Source organism: Dendropsophus ebraccatus, chromosome 4 (genome assembly GCF_027789765.1).
Source record: "Dendropsophus ebraccatus isolate aDenEbr1 chromosome 4, aDenEbr1.pat, whole genome shotgun sequence".
In the NCBI taxonomy this organism is placed as follows: domain Eukaryota; kingdom Metazoa; phylum Chordata; class Amphibia; order Anura; family Hylidae; genus Dendropsophus; species Dendropsophus ebraccatus.
The window spans coordinates 149,453,969-149,477,361 of NC_091457.1; the positions used below are offsets into that span (position 1 = coordinate 149,453,969).

At 42.9% G+C, this 23,393-nt stretch overlaps 1 protein-coding gene across 1 annotated transcript in view; it reads right to left on the reverse strand.

Moving 5' to 3' along the window:
* COLGALT2 (collagen beta(1-O)galactosyltransferase 2) overlaps positions 1–23,393 on the reverse strand; it is a 72,913-nt gene that overhangs the window by 20,955 nt on the left and 28,565 nt on the right. The window contains exons 2-4 of the mRNA XM_069968971.1: positions 7,409–7,519; positions 2,987–3,104; positions 1,648–1,782 (exon numbers count right to left, since the gene is read on the reverse strand). Of these exons, the coding sequence (XP_069825072.1) occupies positions 1,648–1,782; positions 2,987–3,104; positions 7,409–7,519 (364 nt within the window). The remainder of the gene's footprint in view (positions 1–1,647; positions 1,783–2,986; positions 3,105–7,408; positions 7,520–23,393) is intronic.

Sequence of the window (23,393 nt, forward strand, 5' to 3'; positions counted from 1 at the left end):
CCCAGTGTAACATGCCCAAAGCGATGTACCTCACACGGCACTGGTCTATTCCCGAACACGGTCCTGCCCCCGTGCACTAGTCCTAATGGAGCCCAGTTATACAGGGGAGATTGTCACACTGGGGGCTGGCGTGCCTGCCCCCAATGCTCTAGGGCCGGCCAGTGCTCGGAAATAGACCGTCATTATGAACGGGAACTGGGCGGCGGTTTAAAAAAAGGACCACGGCACCGGCATATTAAAAAGCCAAAAGTAGGGGCAGATACAAATGCAAAATACACAATGCAACAAATACACAAGTGTGAACATGGCCGATAGATAATAGTAGTCAATGGATTCATTTCATTAATTCCTCTCATTCCGCATAACAAAGAAACAAAGGTTTCTAGTGTGGGGCAGGTTGAGGTTTTATAGGCTGCACAGTCTGACAATGATCCCTGCCAACAATGACCCAGAATTTCCATAGACATTTACCAGGCCAGTTCAGGGCTTTGCAGAACGTTTGATGTTGTCCCCATTACTGCTGGACGCTCCAACTTGTCACATTCAAAAAAAATATTTTTGCTATTTTTTTTTTTTAATTTAGTTAACAAATTTTCCAGAAATATTCTGTTGCACAGCCAAGACAAATACATCCTACAGGTAATAAAGAGAATATAAGAGAGGCTTAAAACTATAGTCCTTTGGCGTCTGTTGGGCTGATAGACGTCTTCTCGGACCCCCACTAATCAGATACTTCTTACAGATAGTTGTAGATAGTTGATGGGTGCTGTTGGCAGGAATACCCCTTTAAATGCTTTGCCCTAATTTGTAAATATATATATTTTTTAGTTCCTATACAAACCTACGTGTCTCCAAGGTAACAGCAAACAAAGTCTGTGTAGTCTAACCCTGTAGTCACATTTCCCGTAAGGGCAAATGGAAGTACAGGACTGCAGGGTAGAAGATAATGTGTAATCAGAAAATTGTCTATTGCTTAAAAATTTGAAGAATTTTTTAAATGTCTTTCTATTTAACTATCTATAGTTTAAAATAATCCTGCAGTTATCATTCCAGCCACTAGGCTTAGTAATAAACTAACACTAACCAGCATTCTCCTCCTTATCATCACATGCAGGATATCAGAAAAGGGGGGCATCAGTATATAGATAGACCAAGATCACAATAGGTGGTAGTCACCCCCCCCCCCTGCCGCCCACACAGACACACACAGACACACCCTTCTCCCTGCACAATGACATCTGCACAGGTCACAGAGCATGCCTAGAAAACTCTCCTATATAAGTTAATATGGTCAGCTTCTGTCTAGCGTTCCCTATGTTTATGTATCTGCTCTAAAGATGCTGTTAACAGAAATTCTGAAGCAAGATCGCTGCCCATATAATAATGTACGAAAAATACAAGTAAAACAATTACAATTGGAAAAAAGAAACAGAGTAGGAAAGAAGAACATGTTTCAGTATTGGGCTCTGATCAGCAAAAAAAATTATCCCCTTTAAGGGCCTTTTTGTTGCTCCATTTTAAATTTTTGGTACGATTACTGGCTGTGAAGGTGTATACAGCCAAGGTCTCAGCTTGGACAGGTCTATATTTCACTGTGTAACAAATGGAGAAGGTGAAAATAATTGCTTCCATATCTGTAACACCTACCTGTGGTGTCATACCACACCAGAAATTTGAGTAAAGTGTCCGGGACTCCAGCATAGGGGAGACAAGGGTCTTATTTTCTTCAATCAGACGATTTAGCGTCTGAGGGTTCGTCAGAAAGTTGTCGACATCTACATACTGGACGGAAAAAATACAAAAAGACACCACATTAACTCTGTATGTGACTACATACATGATAACAATCCTGGAGGAGGGTTATGTGACCTAGAACAACTACACAGATCTGTCAACTTATTTTTGTTACAATGTCATGAAGGTTAAATAGTAGATTATTATTTATTATTTTTTAGTTATGGAAAATAAGCGATAGCTGCGGCCGCATTAGGCCATATTTGCGAAATATGTAACTAACGTGACTTAATAAACCTCACCAATAAAAATACCAAGCGAGCCCTGACATATAATGGACGCCCTTCCTACAGGCAGAGGAGACGTCTGAGCCGTTGTCTGGTGCGGGAGCTTCCTGCAGCTGCTGTGTATGATGACTGAGCCTTTGTTCTGAAATATTCATGAACTTATCTATAATGTATACCTATCACATACAGATAAGGAGACTATCTATCTGCTCTACAATAGAATTATTACCAGATGTGGAGACTCAGGCTAGGCTCACGCAGTGTATTCTCAGTGTATCTGAAAAATATGTTACTATAAGGTTATGTGCTGGCAATGTTTTTAGGCCATAATTTACAGTTTTATATTTTTTATATTAATTTTTTATTTAAAAAATTCCAAATTTCAACCTCTTTTTTATCGTTTTTGGTATGTTTTTCAGCCATATAACATGCAGCTTTGAGGTATGTTAACACAAAGTTTTTTTGAGATGAAAATACAGCTATAAGTATTGATCATGATCTTTATTTACGGCTGAAATGACCAAAATACTGCCGCATTTTCACCTCATTTTTTATGCATTTGGGCCGGGGCTACTAAAAAAAATTAATATGTAACATTAATATGTATAGAAACCAAAGGTAATTGTACGGTTAAGGCTAAGTTCACATTTTAGTTGGAGGTTTCATTGCAGGTCTCAAGGGTAAAGAAATATTCAGTTTTCAAACCAAAAATAAACTTAATTTTATGCAAAAGTTCTTCGACGTTTGCATGCACAAATCACAATAAAAATGCATAAACAGAACATGATAAAACACTGCATTATATCCAAAAAGTAACACATACTTTATTATGGTTGCACATTACATTTGCATTTCTCCATTGAGTTCAATGTAATTCCGGGGGGGGGTGGGACATGCAAATCAACATACAAAGTGTTTACATTGATTTGATATACAGCTTGCTTATATGGCTATATTCTACTTACAAAGATAAAATCCGACCACTTTTCCCTTGCGGTGCGCAGTGCGGCCTGGCGTAGCTTCATCACATGGGCAAATCTGGATGCCGGCCAATGTTTAGGTCCAAATTCGTCAGTGTAAGATCTAAAAATAGAGAACATACTGTACTCATCAAAATCCGCTAGGTCTTTTCCGTCTGGTACATAACTTTCTTCTCCCAACAGTATAATTCGATTAGGCTATGTTCACACTGAGGAATAGAAGAGGAACGTTTTCTGCTTGAAATTTACTCTTCTTCAGCTCTGGGGGAATTGGCTCAGAATTCGAACAGAAACGGGAAATTAAAGGAGAAGGCCGGCAAACATTTTTATTAAAGTACTGTATTGCCACTCAAAAGTTATACAAATACCAATATACACTTATTATGGGAAATGCTTATAAAGTGTTTTTTCCCTGCACTTACTACTGCATCAAGTCTTCGCTTCATGGATAACATGGTGATGTCACTTCCTGGATAACATGGTGATGTCACTTCCTGGATAACATGGTGATGTCACTTCCTGGATAGCATGGTGATGTCACTTCCTGGATAGCATGGTGATGTCATTTCCTGGATAACATGGTGATATCACTTCCTGGATAACATGGTGATGTCACTTCCTGGATAAAATAGTGATGTCACAACCCGACTCCCAGAGCTGTGCGGGCTGTGGCTGCTGGAGAGGATGATGGCTGAGGGATGCTCAGTGTCCCTCCACTGCCCCGTGTCCCTCAGTGTCCTCCTGCCATCATCCTCTCCAGCAGCCACAGCCCGCACAGCTCTGGGAATTGAGTCGTGACATCACCATTTTATCCAGGAAGTGACATCACTATGTTATCCAGGAAGTGACATCACCATGTTATCCAGGAAGTGAAGCCTTGATGCAGTAGTAAGTGCAGGGAAAAAGCACTTTATAAGCATTTCCTGTAATAAGTGTATATTGGTATTTGTATAACTTTTGGGGGCAAAACAATACTTTAACTTCTTATGGACGCATGCGTACCCGTATGTCATGCGCCCGTAATAGGTGTTCAGAGCGGGGCTGCGCGGCGACCCCACTATGAACCGCCGCGGTTCCGGGTGCCCCTAGTAGCCCGGGACCGCGGGTATTAGCGGGCGCGGTCCGATCGTCGTGCCCGCTAATACAGTAATCAGATCGCAGCTTATCCCTGGTGTCTAGTGGGTGAGATTGCTCCTCTGGGACGTTGTCCCGGAGGAGCGATCTCCGTACCTGCTGCCAGCCGGGGAACTCTCCAAGATGGCGCCGTCCCCAGCTCGGCACTCGTTTGTTTTTCGAAAGCAAATGAGTGCCGATCTCATTGATCTTTGCTGTATAAGTATACAGCAAAGATCTCAATGAGAGATCAAAGTATATATACTAGAAGTCCCCCGGGGGGCTTCTAGTATATGTGTAAAAAAAAAAAAAAAAAAAAAAAAAGTATTGTTATTAGTAAAAAGCCCCCTCCCCTAATAAAAGTCTGAATCACCCCCCTTTTCCCAGATGTTAAATAAAAGTAAACAAATAAATAAATAAACATGTTTGCTATCGCCGCGTGCGTAATCGCCCGAACTATTAATTAATCACATTCCTGATCTCGCACGGTAAACGGTGTCAGCGCAAAAAAATCCCAAAGTGCAAAATTGCGCATTTTTGGTCGCATCAAATCCAGAAAAAATTTAATAAAAAGCGATCAAAAAGTCGTATATGCGCAATCAAGGTACCGATAGAAAGTAAACATCATGGCGCAAAAAATGACACCTCATACAGCCTCATAGACCAAAGGATAAAAGCGCTATAAGCCTGGGAATAGAGCGATTTTAAGGGACGTATATTTGTTAACAATGGTTTGAATTTTTTACAGGCCATCAGATACAAGTTATACATGTTATATATAATTTTAATCGTAACGACTTGAGGAACATGCATAACAAGTCAGTTATACCCCAGGGCAAATGGCGTAAAAACACAGTCCCCCCAAATAAAAGAAATGCATTGTTTTTTTTTGTTTTTTTTTCTGGTTTCGCAGTGTACTTTATGCAAAAATTCAGCCTGTCATTGCAAAGTACAATTAGTGATGCAAAAAATAAGGGCTCATGTGGGTTTCTAGGTGGAAAAATGCAACTGCTATGGCCTTTTAAGCACAAGGAGGAAAAAGCGAAAACGCAAAAACGAAAATTGGCCCCGTTCTTAAAGGGTTAATAAAAACTTTCACCAGACTTCTCCTTCAAAAGCCCCAATGACTTTTATGGGATTTCTCTAGTGAAATCTGCCCAAGGGATTGCCATGTCAATTCTTTGGATGGAAAGAGGATCCGCGGTGGAACATTCCGCGTGTAAATTTTGCAGTGTCAACAGCAGAGCGTAAATTCCATTGAACACAATGGGACATTGCTCTGTACATATTTTTTCAGGTGGAAAACGTGTGCGGATTCAGCTTGAAATTCCTCAGTGTGAACATACCCTAAGTTTTAGTCCCCAGATGTAAGTCCTGAAGATGCTGGATCCCAATGCAAAATCTGTAAAAGAGCGCCTGGCTATAATGCTTCCTTTATAGTACTGCTCTATTAATAAAGGAAAGAGATTTCTTATGGCCCCTTAGGTTTCTGGGTTCGATTGCTCCCCTGTACCCCACTTCAGGGGTGTCTGGCAGCTTACTTTCTCCATTAAAATAAACATACATGTTAGGCCAAAAAGCCAGATCTTACATGTATGACCACCTTTGACTATGTGTACATCACGTTGTGAGGCTTCTCTTGGAGGAGATTTATCAAACATGGTGTAAAGTGAAACTGGCTCAGTCGCCCCTAGCAACCAATCAGATTCCACCTTTTATACCTCACAGACTCTTTGGAAAATGAAAGGTGGAATCTGATTGGTTGCTAGGGGCAACTGAGCCAGTTTCACTTCACACCATGTTTGATAAATCTGCCCCATAGCAGTTCAGATAGTAGAGAAACCCTGGAGGACAGATTTATCTAGGCCGTGTACAAGTTTAATGAAAGAAAGAAACTAAGCTAAATTTTGAATAAAGTTTTTGAATAAAATTTTTCTGCACCATAGAAAGCAAGAATAAAAAATACTTTTTAAAGGTGTCCGCCATCCTTTTTGCTATATGATCTCCCATGAAGCATTCATGACAACCAAACTACTCCACACTGTACGTTCCTAAGGTTTTTCACCAGAGAACACCTATACCTCAGTGATGGTGGTTAGAAAATAGGTTATGGCAACCAGGTTGTGTGTCACAAAAAGCTAAAGGGGCCAAGACCTTTTTGTTTTCTGAATAAGAGGGGGTCCCGCCATTGTGCGCCCCAGTGATCATATGACATTTTGATTAATATGAACAGAAGGAAAATTTTTGAGTTTCAACCAATAAAAGTTGTAGAGAAGAAGTTTTTATTGCTTACAACTTTATAGCTGCCAGCAGCACTGACATGAATGTCTCCCATATGAAGAGTATTCTGCAATTCATGTACAGCCATAAGCTGGGATTGATGACTATAGCATGTGAGACTGTAAAAACAGAGACACATATTGGTCCCAATTTCCCATTAACTTGCACGTATGACTCTGCTGACAGGGGAGGGGTGAGAACGCAGCTGTAGCTCGTATACCCTACAAGATCTTTGTTTTATACAGCAACAGCCTTCATCCAGGATTACCCGAAAAAGAACTAACGTCCATTGCCAACTCAATATACTATAACATAGCTAAGAGATAAAAGGTCAGCTAAAGCTATGACTGGTGAGTGCGTATTTTGTTTCAATGGAGAGAGAATAAGTGGATCCCAGACACTTCTGGTTCCTACAATAACTAATTTCTCGGCACTCACCATTCCTCGGTGAGTGCCGAGAAATTTGTTATTATTGTCTACGTGGGACTTGTTCCTATCTATGTGCACCACCGCGGATAACCGGATTGCTGAACTGAATTGAGTTTTCTTTACTTCTGGAGCCTAAACAAAGAGAAGACTTAAAGGGGTATCCCACTCAAACATACCGTTTTAAAAGTTGCTACCCATGGTGAGACTAACAATTCAGTCCATACTTGTTATTATCTATTCAGTCTCCTTCCCCCAGTTCTAGGCTGCTGCTTTCGTTTGAAGACACAAAAAACTGTGTGAGCTTATCTCTTCGTCTCCCTCTTCTCCCCCCTCCCTTCTGAGACAGCTGATGTAAAGAAGTCCCTTGTTAGTCTCACTATGGGCAGCAACATATGAAACGTTATGAATGGGAACCAGGGCAATCCCTGCCAGCCCTTCCCCTCCAACTGGCCTTAAATCTCTACCCATTTGAGTATGGAGGGGAATGTATTCATTCAGACCAGCATGGTAGGTAGAACCCGATGACATGGATATTATCAGAATGCATTCTACTCAGAACTGAGTCAGTACATGTCCATTACTTACTGTGGCTCAGACATGGGCCTCCATTCCACATAATGATATAGTTTTTGTACATTCCTCAACCACTCCCGTAACAACGCCGTAGTGTTATCAATATTGTGATCCGTTGCTGCCCTAAAACAAACAAAAATAACAATGTTAGAATCTGTTGCAAATTTTGAAATTATAAAATTTATTTTGAAATATTTCCTTTAAATTCAGTCTTCCAGCACATTCCTCAAAAATAATATATAGAGTAATGACTCAACAGACAGACGTGGATTCAGGTGATGCAGCCATATGCATTGTAGTCTATATTGGTCGTAACACTGGCCATACATGATCAATGAGACCAGCTGACAGATTAATAAAATATATTGTTTTATGGCTGACTGCACCATATAAAGTCAGGGACTAGTGACTATTAAAGGGGTATTCCACTCAAACATAACTTTTGATATGTTGCTGCCCATGGTGAGTCTAACAATTCCTTCCATACTTGTTGTTATCAATTCAGTCTCCTTCCCCCAATTCTGAGCTGCTGCTTTCTGCTTAGGACACAAAAATCTGTGTGTGAGCTTTTATCTCTGTCTCCCCCTCCTCCTCCCTCCCTTCTGAGACGGCTGATGTAAACAAATCCTTGGCTGGCTGTATCTGCAACTTTGTAGCTTCTTTGTAATATTGGGAGGGTTATTCTGAGTTCAAGTTGCTAATGAACTCACTGTGATGAACCCTCCCAGCATTACAAAGAAGCTACAATGTTGCAGATAAAGCCTGCCAGGGACTTGTTTACATCAGCCGTCTCAGAAGTGAGGGGGAGGAGGGGGAGACAGAGAGAAAGGCTCACACACAGATTTTTGTGTTTTAAGCAGAAAGCAGCAGCTCAAAACTAGGAGAAGGAGACTGAATAGATAATAACAAGTATGGAAGGAATTGTTAGTCTCACCATAGACAGCAACATATGAAAAATTATATTTGAGTGGAATACCCCTTTATACGAAAAATTTCAACACTGCAAACTCCTTTGCATACTATAATTCTCTGTGATTACTACCCCTTAAAGAGTTTGGCATAGGAGGGGCAGAACTTGCACCCATGGCGGTCCCTGATATATGAAGAAAATAATGGAATACAAACTAATTGTCCCTTTCAGCTTCATAAGGAAAAAAAGGACAACCTAGAACCTGTGTGTGACTATCCATCACAGAGTTCTGACAGCAGTGCCTGCTAGGACAAAGGCGATCTCCAGAGGTTGTGTTATACAGCTATAAGGCATACTTGCATACCACGGCATATTTGTCAGGAATATGGACAAGCTGCATGTATCTAGATTCTGGTATGATGTAGAAAAACATGGATCCTCTAATTTGCTTCCCAAATATGTGAGCATGACCATTATATACAGTATAGTAAGAAAAAAAAGCAGCCATACGGAGGCTTACTGCTGCCTGGAGGCATTGGGGTCACAGGTTAAAACATCTGCATGGAGATTGTATGTTCTTCTTGTGATCATGTAAGTTTTCTTTGCATACTTCAAGTTTCCCTCCAGGCGCCAAAAACATACCGTCTTTCTAAGAAATGTGCGTAGTCTATACAGTAGGTATACAATTCCCAAGAAGGGGAAATTAGACTGTGAGCCCTACGACAGGCGGAGGCCGATGTGCTAGAATAGACCCTCTGTTCCCTGCACCGGCCCATGTCTGACCTATAGAAATAATAAATAATACCGTACATTCCTACAATCAGCAGTGACATGGACTAGTCCTTTTAGAGTCCTGAAACTCTAAAGGCCGTCGTCCAATGGCTTTATCTAGATTATATTACAGGTATTTATTTTGATTACAAAAAGTCAGAATAAGGATTTGCTTTTATATTTCCTCTAGTGTTTAGCATTGACATGACTTAGCTGAGTGAGTTACACTAGGCTATCCTCCATAGGGGTTCACTAAGAGGAAAGGGTCTCTCTTTTACACAATCTATCATTGTTAAAAAATTGCGTAAAAAAAGTCTAAAGGTACTATAAACAACGTATTATTGCTATTATTGCAGTGTTTTTGCTTTTTTTTTGGGGGGGGGGGGGTGCAGAAAACACTATGGCTGGGATTACACTCATACGGCGGTGCGGCTCAGTAGCAAAGCACCGGAGGGGGACTGATTTTTGAATTCATCCCATCTATTTAAATGGGGCAGTTCAAAACATTCAGCCATTCAACTGTGCCGCTGGATCGCCGGACACTCCGTACGGAGGAACGCCTGATGACAACAACAATGAAGTTTGCCGGACCACCTTATCAATGTAAACCCAGCCTATGCTTCAATAATCCTGAAGAAGGAAGAGTGCATAGTCCTTGATGCCACCTATTGGAGTTAGTGTCCCTGCAAGTCAGGGTAGGGCCTTGACTGGGGATTATAGCCACGCCCGATTCCCCTCCAAAAGGAAGTACTACCCATATGTAGATAGCTGTTAGATAGCTTGCCTGTGCTAGCTGCAGGGCAGAGTGCTCCCATAATGGAGGAGTGGAGGAACCCTCTCCCAGACTTTGTTGTAGGACTGAAGGGACAAAGAAGAGAAAGGTGAGTGCTTGAAATTAGTATCGAGCAAACTCCATGAAAGTGTCCGGGTTCAGCAACTTCTCCGAACCTGAATAATTAAGATTTAACTCCCCGCGTCTGGAGAAGGACGATTTAGCTTAAGGACTGCATGGAAAACGTGGATATGGCCTATGGCCTATGGCTGTATCCAGGTTTTCCAGGACTTCCTAGGGTGGCATACACCTTCTCCAAAATGCCAAGCATTCGGGTTCAAAGAAGTTGCCGAACCCGGACACTTTCATGACGTTCACTTAGAATCTCTCCACCTATCTGAGGTAGCATGCCTACATGTCTTCTTTACTATAGCATTGCATAAAACACAGCTGCTTTTTTTTTTTTAGAAACAGCACCACTCTTGTCCTCAGTTTGGCTATGGTATTGCAACTCCATTGAAGTGAATGGAACTATGTTGTCATGCCACACACAACCTGAGGACAGGGGTGGCGCTGTTTCAGGAGGTAAGCCGCTATGTTTCTCTTATGCTAAACAACCCCTTTTAATTTATTTAATATAAATATTTGCTCTATTAGAAAAATATAAGATGAACGGTCTCCTCCCAAAGCCAGATCGTACAACAACTGTCTCATTGTTATCGCCAGCAACTTTGGCGCGCCCGACATCACGGATCGCAATAACTACTGGAGAAGCACGTAGGATATTTCCATCCCTGCAGGTGCTCTTGTGGATTGAACTTGTTGCTTCTCCCCAAGTCTTTATACAGTGTGTTTGTATATATATAAATATATATATATATATATATATATATATATATATATATATATACACAATCTTCTACTTTTATACTTTTTATTCTACTTTTATCCATGTTGTCCTGAATGTTTTTAGTTTTTTCATTGGCATTATACAGGGAGGCTTTGGAGAGCGCACAGCCTCCTTCTCCACATCGCCGGCTTACAGGAAATATCTGTTTACTTGTGGAGACTTCTCCATCCTCATTTGTACATTTGTAGAAAACAAGATCCTTCTTCTGCGCGACCAAAAATAAATTGAGACGTGCAGAATTGGTCTTTTTTTTTTTTTTTATAGGAACAAAACGTATCATGGTGTTGTGCCATATTGATGTCTGGTGGTAAACTGAACGCATCGAAGCGGCATGGAAATTCACAGGAATGTGTTAGGATCTGGAGGCAAGCGTCATGCCCTGACACCTTACAGACGGGCACAGTTATGAGAGATGGTAAAGCGTCATCTATATGGTGTGCAGCTGCAAAAATAGCAACAGGCTATTTTTATTTATTCCATCTAAATGGCAACAACATAATCCATGGCAGCGTATATAGATTGCTGCCATGGCAGGTTATCGCTTCAAACTTTATTGGATACGTACATATATACAGAACATAACAGCGTTGTTTCGACCGAATGTGTCTTTATGTATGTTGGGTTGAAATGTCGCTGGATATTCAGTAAACCTTGAAGAAAACTGATTGGATATTGGATACGGTTTTGTTGCGTTTACACGGAACGATTATCGTTCGAATTTGCGCAATAACGATCGCATTTGAGCGATAATCGGCTCGTGTAAACACAGCGAAAGATTAAGCGTCGAGCAAGAAATCGTTTATCATGATCTTTCAACATGTTCTCAAATTGTCGTTGGTCGTTCAGTGATAACTCGCAGATCGCTTTGTCCAAACGGTCTTTCATAGATTCACCCTATGTGTGAGATGGGCTTAAACGGTCTTAAAAGAGTTGCTATAACAATTTGTCTAAATGCCAATCATTATAAAAAAAGTAAAAAAAAAATTTTTGTACTCCTTTGCTTATATTTAAAGTTTCACTGTCATAATATATTTTTTTTGCTGAAATCAATAGCACGGGTGATTTTAAAAAACGTTGTAATTGGGTTTATTAGCTGAAAAATGCATTTTTATAATGAAAAAGCAGTTTGAAGCTCCCCCCCCTGTCTTTATTGTTCTCTTATGGAAAGGGGAGGGGTGGAAGGAGATGAGGCATCAAAACAGAACAACAAAGAGTTAATTTACAGATACATCACCAGGCTATCTCCTCTGACGTCAGCACTGACCTCTCTGATCTCTGAATATCGACTTTCAACAGCTCCCTGCTGTGTAATCCTTTGTTCTCTGTTGGCGACTAATCTCCCTCCAACCTCCTCCCCTCTCCATAGATAACACAGGGCTCGACTGATGTAAAAGAGTCAAGATTTCCTGATAATGAGCAGTGGATGACAGAAAGGAGGGAGGGAGGAGGACTTGGGAAAGTCTTTTTGAATGCAGATAATGCCATATTTGCCTAATAAACCCAATTACAAAGTTTCTTAAAATCGCCTGGACTATTTATTTCTGCAAAAAAAAAATTGAAACAACAGTGACACTTTAAGTGGTATCGATCTTTTTTGTGGGAAACCCCTTTGAAGTGGGGATCAGAGGGGTGCAAGAGAGATGGATGTTACAGTAGCCCAGTGGGATATGGAGTGGGTTGGATAAGAGTTTTTAAGGGGGAAGGTGGCAGGATTAGGTGACCCTGCTATTGCCATGTAACAGGCCAAACTGTTTCCAAAAAATCCCACTTGCTCTGAGGATCAGTGGAGACCAATTGCCAGTACTTCCTGGAGATTTCACTTGAACTGTGCATGGTTGACCCTCTCAGTGTAACCAAGAGTAACAGGACGAAACAGATGAAGGCACATGGGGGCTTATTAAATTTATATCTCTCAAACAGTACAGAAATGTTGGTAAATTTCTGTAAATGCATCAATTTAGATGCCTTTGAACTCTGTGCCAATCTGTTCCGCTACTCCCTAGGTGCCTGTAAAATCTGGATCTAGGTCTTGGAAACTTCTCCCAGTTTTCCAGGACTACATCCAACTTTTTCTTTGTCTATTGACTTGGAAACCCGACCCCCTGGAGACATTATCTGCATCATCTCCATGCACCTGTGCTGCTTCCATAGACTTACATGTGTCCCTGAGCATAGGTCTCTGTAATATGAAGCGTTATAGTTCTGTCTCTGCTTGCTGTCAGTGACTGCAGACATATGTAACTGTCTTTATGTGTCTCAGCTCTGCATATTGTAAGTGGTATAGATGTTCTTAGAGTCTGGATGGAGCTAAAATGTTTATATTCCCAGTCAGCAAACAGAGATGTAAACCTTCACTACACCCCACACCCCGGTAAACAGATGCCCGTTAAGCACATAGCTACACCATGAGTGTGTCAGCTCTGCTACCCCATCAGCTAGTATGGAATACATATTGGGGTGATGTGATGCAAAATCAGTAAAAAAAAAAACAGTCCTTTCTTTTCTGTGACAGCAGTGGGCAGGAAAGAAAGCTAAGGGGGTGAGTACGCAAATGGACCAATCAGGAAAATGCATTATGGAAAATTTAATTTTCTATCTTGGATCTAGATCGGCTTTTAGAAACACTTGTAACTCTTAGGTGGATAACACCTTTAAACTGTTATCAGTGACATACAAAGCCGTCCACAACCTGTTCCCTCTATACAACTCCAACCAAATCTCCTGATGCCAACCCTCTCTCAGCCCCCAATCCTCACAAGACCTCCGCATGTCTGCCCTTCCCACAACCACCTCCAAGATTTCTCCCAAGCCCCTGACCAGCCAATGTAGTGAGAAACGGGAGATAAACCATAAAGAATTGTGCAATACATTTTTATGTGTTTTAAAGCATTTTCATTGCACTATTAAGGCCGAGTTTACATGAACTATTTTACTTTTAAAAAGATTATCCAGTGCTACAAAAACATGGCCACTTTCTTCCAGAGACAGCCCCACACTTCTCTCCAGTTTGGGTGCAGGTTTTGTAACTCAGTTCCAAAAAAATGAATGGAGCTTAAAGGGGTAGTGCGGCGGTAAAGAATTATTGACAGAATAACACACATTACAAAGTTATACAACTTTGTAATGTATGTTATGTCTGTGAATGGCCCCCTTCCCCGTGTCCCACCACCCACGCTAGACCCGGAAGTGTGGTGCGCTATACATACCTGTCACGTGCCGACTCGTCTCCGATCTTCAGTCTGCGATGTCGTCTTCGGACGGCCGGGCCGAATCCCTCCGAGCGTCCTGAGTGGCAGCCGCCCTCTTCAGCGTCATCGGCTGCTCAGCCGCGATTGGCTGAGCATAACTGTGCTCAGCCAATCGCGGCTGAGCATCTGATGACGCTGAAGAGGGCGGCCGGCACTCAGGACGCTCAGAGGGATTCGGCCCGGCCGTCCGAAGACGACATCGCAGACTGAAGATCGGAGACGAGTCGGCACGTGACACGGCACCACACTTCCGGGTACACGGGTGGGGGTGGTGGGACACGGGGAAGGGGGCCATTCACAGACATAACATACATTACAAAGTTGTATAACTTTGTAATGTGTGTTATTCTGTCAATAATTCTTTACCGCCGCACTACCCCTTTAAGGGGGTTATCCAGTGCTACAAAAACATGGCCGCTTTCTTTCAGAGACAGCACCGCTCTTGTCTCCAGTTCATGTGCAGTTTGCAGTTAAAGGAGAAGTCCCACAAAATTTTACTTAAGTATTGTATTGCTCCCCAAAAGTTATACAAATCACCAATATACACTTATTACGGTAAATGCTTATAAAGTACTTTTTTCCCTGCACGTACTACTGCATCAAAGCTTCACTTCCTGATTAACATAGTGATGTCACTTCCTGGATAACATGGTGATGTCACTTCCTGGATAACATGGTGATGTCACTTCCTGGATAAAATGATGATGTCACAACCCGACCCCCAGAGCTGTGCGGGCTGTGGCTGCTGGAGAGGATGATGGCAGGGGGATGCTCAGTGTTCCTCCAGTGCCCTGTGTCCCTCAGTGTCCCCCTGCCATCCTCCTCTCCAGCAGCCACAGCCTGCACAGCTCTGGGAGTTGGGTCGTGACATCATCATGTTATCCAGGAAGTGACATCACCATGTTATCCAGGAAGTGACATCACCATGTTATCCAGGAAGTGACATCACCATGTTATCCAGGAAGTGACATCACCATGTTATCCAGGAAGTGACATCACCCTGTTATCCAGGAAGTGAAGCCTTGATGCAGTAGTAAGTGCAGGGAAAAAAGCACTTTATAGGCATTTCCTGTAATAAATGTATATTGGTGAATTGTATAACTTTTGGCTAGCAATACAATACTTTAATAAACAATTGTCGCCGGACTTCTCCTTTAACCCTTTAAGGACATGGCCCATTTTCGTTTTTACGTTTTCGGTTTTTCCTCCTTGTGTTTAAAAGGTCATAGCACTTGCATTTTTCCACCTAGAAACCCACATGACCCCTTATTTTTTGCGTCACTAATTGTACTTTGCAATTACAGGCTGAATTTTTGCATAAAGTACACTGCGAAACCAGAAAAAAATTCGAAGTGTGGTGAAATTGAAAAAAAAAACGCATTTCTTTTATTTGGGGGAAATGTGTTTTTACGCCATTCACCCTGGGGTAAAACTGACTTGTTATGCATGTTCCTCAAGTCGTTACGATTAAAACGATATATAACATGTATAACTTATATTGTATCTGATGGCCTGTAAAAAATTCAAACCGTTGTTAACCAATATACGTTCCTTAAAATCGCTCCATTCCCAGGCTTATAGCGCTTTTATCCTTTGGTCTATGGGGCTGTGCAAGGTGTCATTTTTTGCGCCATGATTTGATCTTTCTATCGGTACCTTGTTTGCCCATATACGTCTTTTTGATCGCTTTTTATTACATTTTTTCTGGATTTGATGCGACCAAAAATGCGCAATTTTGCACTTTGGGATTTTTTTGCGCTGACGCCGTTTACCGTACGAGATCAGGAATGTGATTAATTAATAGTTCGGGCGATTACGCACGCGGCGATAGCAAACATGTTTATTTATTTATTTATTTGTTTACTTTTATTTAAAACCTGGGAAAAGGGGGGTGATTCAGACTTTTATTAGGGGAGGGGGCTTTTTACTATTAACAACACTTTTTTTTTTTTTTTACACATATACTAGAAGCCCCCATGGGGGACTTCTAGTATATACACTGTGATCTCTCATTGAGATCTCTGCAGCATAGATATGCTGCAGAGATCCATGAGATCGGCACTCGTTTGCTTTCGGCTGCTGCAGCCGAAAACGAACGAGTGCCGAGCCGAGGACGGCGCCATCTTGGACGCGTCCCCGGCCGGCATCAGTAACGGAGATCGCTCCTCCGGGACAAGGTCCCGGAGGAGCGATCTCCCCCACTAGACACCAGGGAAACAGTGCCTCCGGTAATCGGAGGCAGCTGTCAACTTTGACAGCTGCCTCCGATTAGCTAATTAGCGGGCACGGCGATCAGACCGTGGCCGCTAATAGCGGCGGTCCCGGGCTACACGCGGCACCCGGGATCGCGGCACTTCAAAGCGGGGCCGCCGCGCGGCCCCGCTTTGAAGTGCAAGTGAGGACATAGGACGTACCGGTACGTCCTATGTCCTTAAGAGGTTAAGCTCCATTCACTTCAATGGAACTTATTTGCAAAGCCTGCACCCAAACTGTAGACAAGAGCGGTGCTGTCTCTGGAAGAAAGTGGCCATGTTTTTGTAGTGCTGGATAATCCCTTTAAGTGGCTGAGCTATGAATACCTAGTTTTAACCTTGAATTATTATATGTATTTTTCATGCAATCTAATATAAACCATCTTTTATGACAAATGAAAGGGGCTAAAGTCATAAAAATGTTAGTTATTCATTGAGGAAGTCAGAGAAAATACCTCAGGGGGAAAGGAAAAACATTTCAAGATATATTCTAATATCCATGACTGCCAGGTAAGAGCGGATTATACATATAAATGGAGGCAGATATTATTTCTGTCCAAAGAATCATTGAGATGTATACCCCAGGTAGCCAAGTATTCCATAACTAAACCTAGGAAAATCCCCGCCATAAGCTCCGATACCGAGTGGGCTACATTAATCTGAATAATGACACTGACCAGATTATGTGTATTTAAAGGGGTTCTCCAACTTTAAAAATACTATTTCCTTAGAGTTAAAGGGGTTGTGATTGCAGTTTTGCAACATATTGACTTTATTTAAATCAATTATATCTTTATGCCCAAACTATGCTCAATGCTCCCTCTGCGCTGATATTTGGTCTTTTCTCTGTTCAAAAAAAGAGACCAAACACAGGAAGTCCCGGTCCTTTGTGCGCTCATACAAGGAAAGACGCCTGTAGACCAGCAGATAATGCTCTTTGTTAAGCAACAATTCAATCAGTGTGAAGTTAGTGTAGGGACCCATGTGAACCAGGAGACCTGCACGTGGTACATGAGGCAATATGGTTTGATCAAATTATATAACAACATCCTGGCGTTGGTTTTTAAATGCACTGCACAATTAAACAATTTGCCTATATATGCACACAGTCAGACATTTATCATTGTTAGGCCCCTGGCATACGCCACAGAGAAGGCGCAAGTTCTTACCTTCCCCATGGCATACGCTAGCCACAACTCCCGCTCGCCTGATGGGCAGAGGAGGCATGGCCTCCTCCAGCGCCTGATTAACCATGATTTATGCCTGCTTCTGGCAGAATTCTACACCTGCTCCCGGTCCTGGCAGGTTTACCTAAGAGGCGAGGAGTGCCTCTTAGTAAATCCAGCAAGGTGAATGGGGGCGGGGCTTAATTTAAGTCCTCCAGTTGATAAGTGCCCTCCAGAGTATTTAAAGGGAATCTGTCACTAGGTTTATACTGCCTTAAATGATGGCAGCATAAACTAGCGATATAACAGATGGGTTTATTACTTACATCATTCTGCTCAGCCGTTCTCCTAATATGTAGGAGAATAGGACTCTTGCCACACCCCTCCCCCCGCCCTCCAGCTGCTGATTGACAGTTGACTGCCCATACACAGCATATATATTTAACTGCCAATCAGCAGCTGGTGGGCGGAGTTTGCTGGTGCTCATAAATATCCAGGACTACTGCATGCACATAATGGCGAGGCCTACTTATTGTCCATGTTATTCAGGAGAATATTTCTGGATCAGATGCACAAAACAATGCAAGTGATACATCATTCTGCTCAGCTTCTCTGTCACTAGTTTATGCTACCCTGAGATAGGACACTATAAACTTACTGACAGAGTCTCTTTTAACCCCCTAATTTTTTTCAGTATGTCTACCTGAACCAGGACTGTAAATCCTTGGCAATAGCGGGATGTCGCCCTCTCTGCCCAACTGAGTACTAGACAATTTTCTTAAAGGCGCAGTACATAGTTTCCCTACCCAGGCACACCGTACACAGTGTCAGCGTGGGGGTCTTAAGGTCAATATCTTCTTGGTTCTTAAAGGGTTAAACCCATAGGCAGAATACTTACTATTGTGCAGCGTAATCCAGTTATCATTGCTATGTTATTTTACTTAGTGTATGTTGTTTGCTCATCATGTCGGCTTCGTGCCGTTCAGAGCCCTCAGCTTATATGATTAATAGTGATGTAATCTTCCATTATAAATAGCTGTAATATTCCGAGGTACGCCGTGTTCTTCTGATGAAGGGACGGCGCACATTCAGAATGTTCCATCCAGTCCCATTTTCCAAACAGAAGTCGCCTAAGTTTTGATTTGTGAAAACATAAAAAAAAAATAGTAAAAGAATAACGTGTAGCTAAAAAGCTTATAAAGAAAGATAATGGATGTGGGGAGAATCAGCGTCCAGGATTTGTGGAAATCTACAGGGAAATTTCCAACCCTGTAAAAAGTGACTTCCTGTGTAAACACATGAGCTGTTCCTCGCACTCCGCATCACCGAACCGGTCATTGTGGACTCGTAACCAACAAGGATCTTATGTAACACGTCTGATGGGAGCCAGGGATCCATCCGGCTGCTTAATGAGTTGTTATGTTATCTATTTAAATGGAATGCCGTGGAGCAGCGGTGTCAAACTCACGGCCCTCCAGGTGTTTCAAAACTACAATTCCATCATGCCTGGACAGCCAAAGCAAAAGCTTTGGCTGTCCGGGCATGATGGGAATTGTAGTTTTGCAAAAGCTGGAGGGCCGTGAGTTTGACACACCGCTGCTCCTTTAAATAGACCCCAATGCTAGCAGCAACCGCGCAGGTCACCCAACTCCCAGCCTCCCGCACTTTACAGTGTACCTGTTGTTTCAGTTTTTTTTTTTTTGATTTTAAGAAACTTTGTAATTCGGTTTATTAGGCAAATATGCCATTATCTGCATTCAAAAAGACTTTCCCCAGGTCCCCCCCCTCCCTCCTCTCTCTCATCCACTGCTCATTATCAGGAAATCTCGACTTTTTTACATCAGTCGGGTCCTGTCTGTTCTATAGGGAGGGGAGGGAGGAGGAGGGATATTAGTTGCCAGCAGAGAGCAGAGAACAAAGGATTACACAGGGGGAGCTGTATGAAAGCTGCTATTCAGAGGTCAGAGAGGTCAGTGCTGACTGTCAGAGGAGATAGCCCCGTGATGTAGCTGTAAATGAACTCTTTGTTCTCCTGTTTTGGTACCTTATCTCCCTCCACCCCTCCCCTCTCCATAGACAACCATAAAGACAGGGGGAGAGCTACAAACTGCTTTTTCATGATAAAAATGAATTTTTCGGCTAATAAACCCAATTACACAGTTTCTTAAAATCGCCTGTACTATTGATTTCTGCAAAAAAAATTTAAGGACAGTAACACTTTAAGGGATTAAACCTTTAGCCCTTAGGGCCCTATTGCAGAGCAATAATCGTCCGATTCAGGCCGATTATCGCTCCGTGTAATAGAGACAACAATCATCGGCTGATCGTGCCTTTAGGTCTGACACCAAAATCATCAACCACAAGCCAACAATTGAATAATACAGGACTGCACGGACATCATTACCAATGTCTGTGCAGCCCTTGCCCTAAACTGGTATACATTACCTCTCCATACTCCAAGTCTCCTCCTGCCCTCTCCTTGCTTCCCGGTGCCGCGGCTGTAGCTTCAGATCGGTCTCTCAGCTAACAGGCTGCTCAGCCAATCACTGGCCGCAGTGATCCCGCACAGTGATTGGCTGAGCAGCCTGCCAGCCCAGAGACCTGTTTGAAGCTGCAGCAGCAGTGCCAGGAAGCAAGCAGAGGGCAGGGAAAGACTGGGAGCGTGGAGAGGTAATGTATAACAGTTTAAGGTAAGGGCTAATGATGTCCGTGCAGTCCTTGCTAAATGATAATTGAGCCATGTAATAGGCTTAGTAGACAAGCACTGATTTACATTATTGATCGGGCCGTTATCGGCCCATCTAATAGGACCCTTTAAAATGTCTGTGGCAATCAGCTGTGCAGGAGGCTGGGGGTCGGGGGACCTGTGCACACCAATGGATCCTGGGTAGTCACCTAAAACACCAGCCCAGATCCCCAGCACCACCCGGACCACTTCATAAAACACACTACATGCAGTTCGTAGCTCGGATTTCATGACACCTCTGCTGAAGTAAACAGGGGAGATCGCCGAGCACAGGTTGAGACTTCCACCGGGCGTCCCAAACCTGCCCTGACAGCGTGTGCCCATCAGATGCCCCCGCGGAAGGTGAGGAGACTTGCAGTATAGAGGTAGACCCCCTCATCCAGTACACTACCTGCACTATCCTGATGCGGACACAAGGGGGAGCTCTTATTACAAAACTTCATTCCAGGCCCGAGCTTGTAATCCAAATCCACTCTTAAACCAAAGCAAATTTTCCCATAAGGAATCATTAAAATGCAGACAATTGGTTCCACACCCCAAAAATAATGATTTTTTTTATTCTGAATAACATGTAAAACAAATGAAACAAACATTTATAAACAGCTGAATATGTGATATTATAAGTTACTGTACAGTATAGCAATCAGCATGTGGTATATAATGTCTAGTAACTGCATAAACCTGATAACACAGCAGCAGTTTGTAGATACAGGATGGAGCTGCAGGTCCCCATAAAGCAGTAGTGTAGTACAACAGGCTAGAATAGAGAAGCAGGGCTGCTGTCAGAGGTCTGTGTGGTCACATAACAGCAACGGGGAAGGAGGTGTGTGTTTAGCATGGACCAATCAGGAAGTGAGAATCACACAGCTGTGCAGGAGGACAGTGACAGAAACTTTTCTATACAGCAGTGTGAATGGCTGAGTGTAAGTGCAGGCACATTATAGCAGTGTGTATAGCTGAGTGTAAGTGCAGGCACATTATAGCAGTGTGTATAGCTGAGTGTGAGTGCAGGCACATTATAGCAGTGTGTATAGCTGAGTGTGAGTGCAGGCACATTATAGCAGTGTGTATAGCTGAGTGTAAGTGCAGGCATATTATAGCAGTGTGTATAGCTGAGTGTGAGTGCAGGCACATTATAGCAGTGTGTATAGCTGAGTGTGAGTGCAGGCACATTATAGCAGTGTGTATAGCTGAGTGTGAGTGCAGGCACATTATAGCAGTGTGTATAGCTGAGTGTAAGTGCAGGCACATTATAGCAGTGTGCATAGCTGAGTGTGAGTGCAGACACATTATAGCAGCAGTGTGTATAGCTGAGTGTAAGTGCAGGCAGATTTTAGCAGGAATGGAGAGGATGGGAAACACAAGGACTGACAGAGACTGCAGGGAGGAATGAGCAGGGCAGATGTGGGCACAGTATAGCAGCACTCTCTGTCCGGGGAGAGAGGGGTTACAGCTATGAGGAGATTACCTCCACAGCCCTGTCCCCTGATGCAAGCCCAAGTGGATCTGCTATGATTTGGAAGGTGAGGAAGACTTCCTTGGTCAGAGTACAGTGCTGTAGACCCCGCTATGGAGACCCTGCCCCTACCCCGCTCCGCCTCCCACCCAGTACAGGGAGCTCTTAAACCAAAGCAATGCTCTTAAACCAAGTTACAATTTTGAAAAACTGTGAGCTCTTCTTGCAAAACGCTCTTAAACCAAGTTACTCTTAAACCAAGGTGCCACTGTACATTCTTTTAGAAAACTTGTCTACCTCTCCTGATATGCCGCTCTTTTTCTCCCATTGTTAACAGGCCAAGCTTAGGTTACCGACCACCACTCTGCTGTAAAAGCAGAGTGGTGGATTTCTCATTAATCCTTACAAGTATGTTAGTTGAGATGGGAATAGCCCTTTAAGGCTGTGTTCACACCTGCATTCGTATTTCTGATTTTCTCTGCTGTTATGTTGGAACCCATTGACTATACTTGGGTCCAGCAGGTTTCCATCAGGACGGTTGTCATTTTATCAGAGCTCATTTCTCACTACGACGGAGGTTTTGACACAGATGGGAACGGAGCTTAACGAGAGTCTGTTCTTATCTCCGTCATGTAAGATGGATCCCAGACCGACCACCCTCTTACATGATATCCAAGTGCAGCAAGGGCTGTAGTACACGGCCCAATATAAGAGACTCTGTCAGTAGGTTTATGGTGTCCTATATCAGGGTAGCATAATCTAGTGACAGAGAAGCCGAACAGAATGATGTATCACTCACATTGTTCTGTGCAGCTGATCCAGAGATCTCCTCCTGAATAACATGGACAATAAGTAGTCCTCTCCATTATGTGCATGAGCCCAGTAGTCCTGGATATTCATGAGAAGCGGAAAACTCCGCCCACCAGCTGCTGATTGGCAGTTATCTATCCATGCTGTGTATAGGCAGTCACCTGTCAATCAGAAGCTGGAGGGCGGGGGGGGGGGGGGAGGGGTGTGGCAAGAATCCTATTCTCCTGCATATTAGGAGAACGGCTGAACTGAATGATGTAAGTGATACACCGATCTGTTCAGCATTTCTGTCACTAGTTTATGCTGCCCTCATTTAAGGCGGCATAAACCTAGTGACAGATTAACTTTAAAGGGGAAGTCCGGCGAATATTTTTATTAAAGTATAGTATTGCCCCCCCCCCCCCCAAAAGTTATACAAATTACCAATATACTTATTACTGGAAATGCTTATAAAGTTCTTTTTTCCCTGCACTTACTACTGCATCAAGGCTTCACTTCCTGGATAACATGGCGATGTCACTTCCTGGATAACATGGCGATGTCACTTCCTGGATAAAATGGTGATGTCACTTCCTAAATAACATGGTGATATCACTTCCTGGATAAAATGGTGATGTCACGACCCGATTCCTAGAGCTGTGCGGGCTGTGGCTGCTGGAGAGGATGATGGCAGGAGGACACTGAGGGACACAGGGCACTGGAGGGACAATGAGCATCCCCCTGCCATAATCCTCTTTAGCAGCCACAGCCCACACAGCTCTGGGAGTCGGGTTGTGACGTCACCATTTTATCCAGGAAGTGACATCACCATGTTATCCAGGAAGTGAAGCCTTGTTGCCGTAGTAAGTGCAGGGAAAAACACTTTATGTGCATTTCCCGTAATAAGTGTATATTGGTAATTTGTATAACTTTTGGGGGGCAATACAATTCTTTCATAAAAATTTTCACCGGACTTC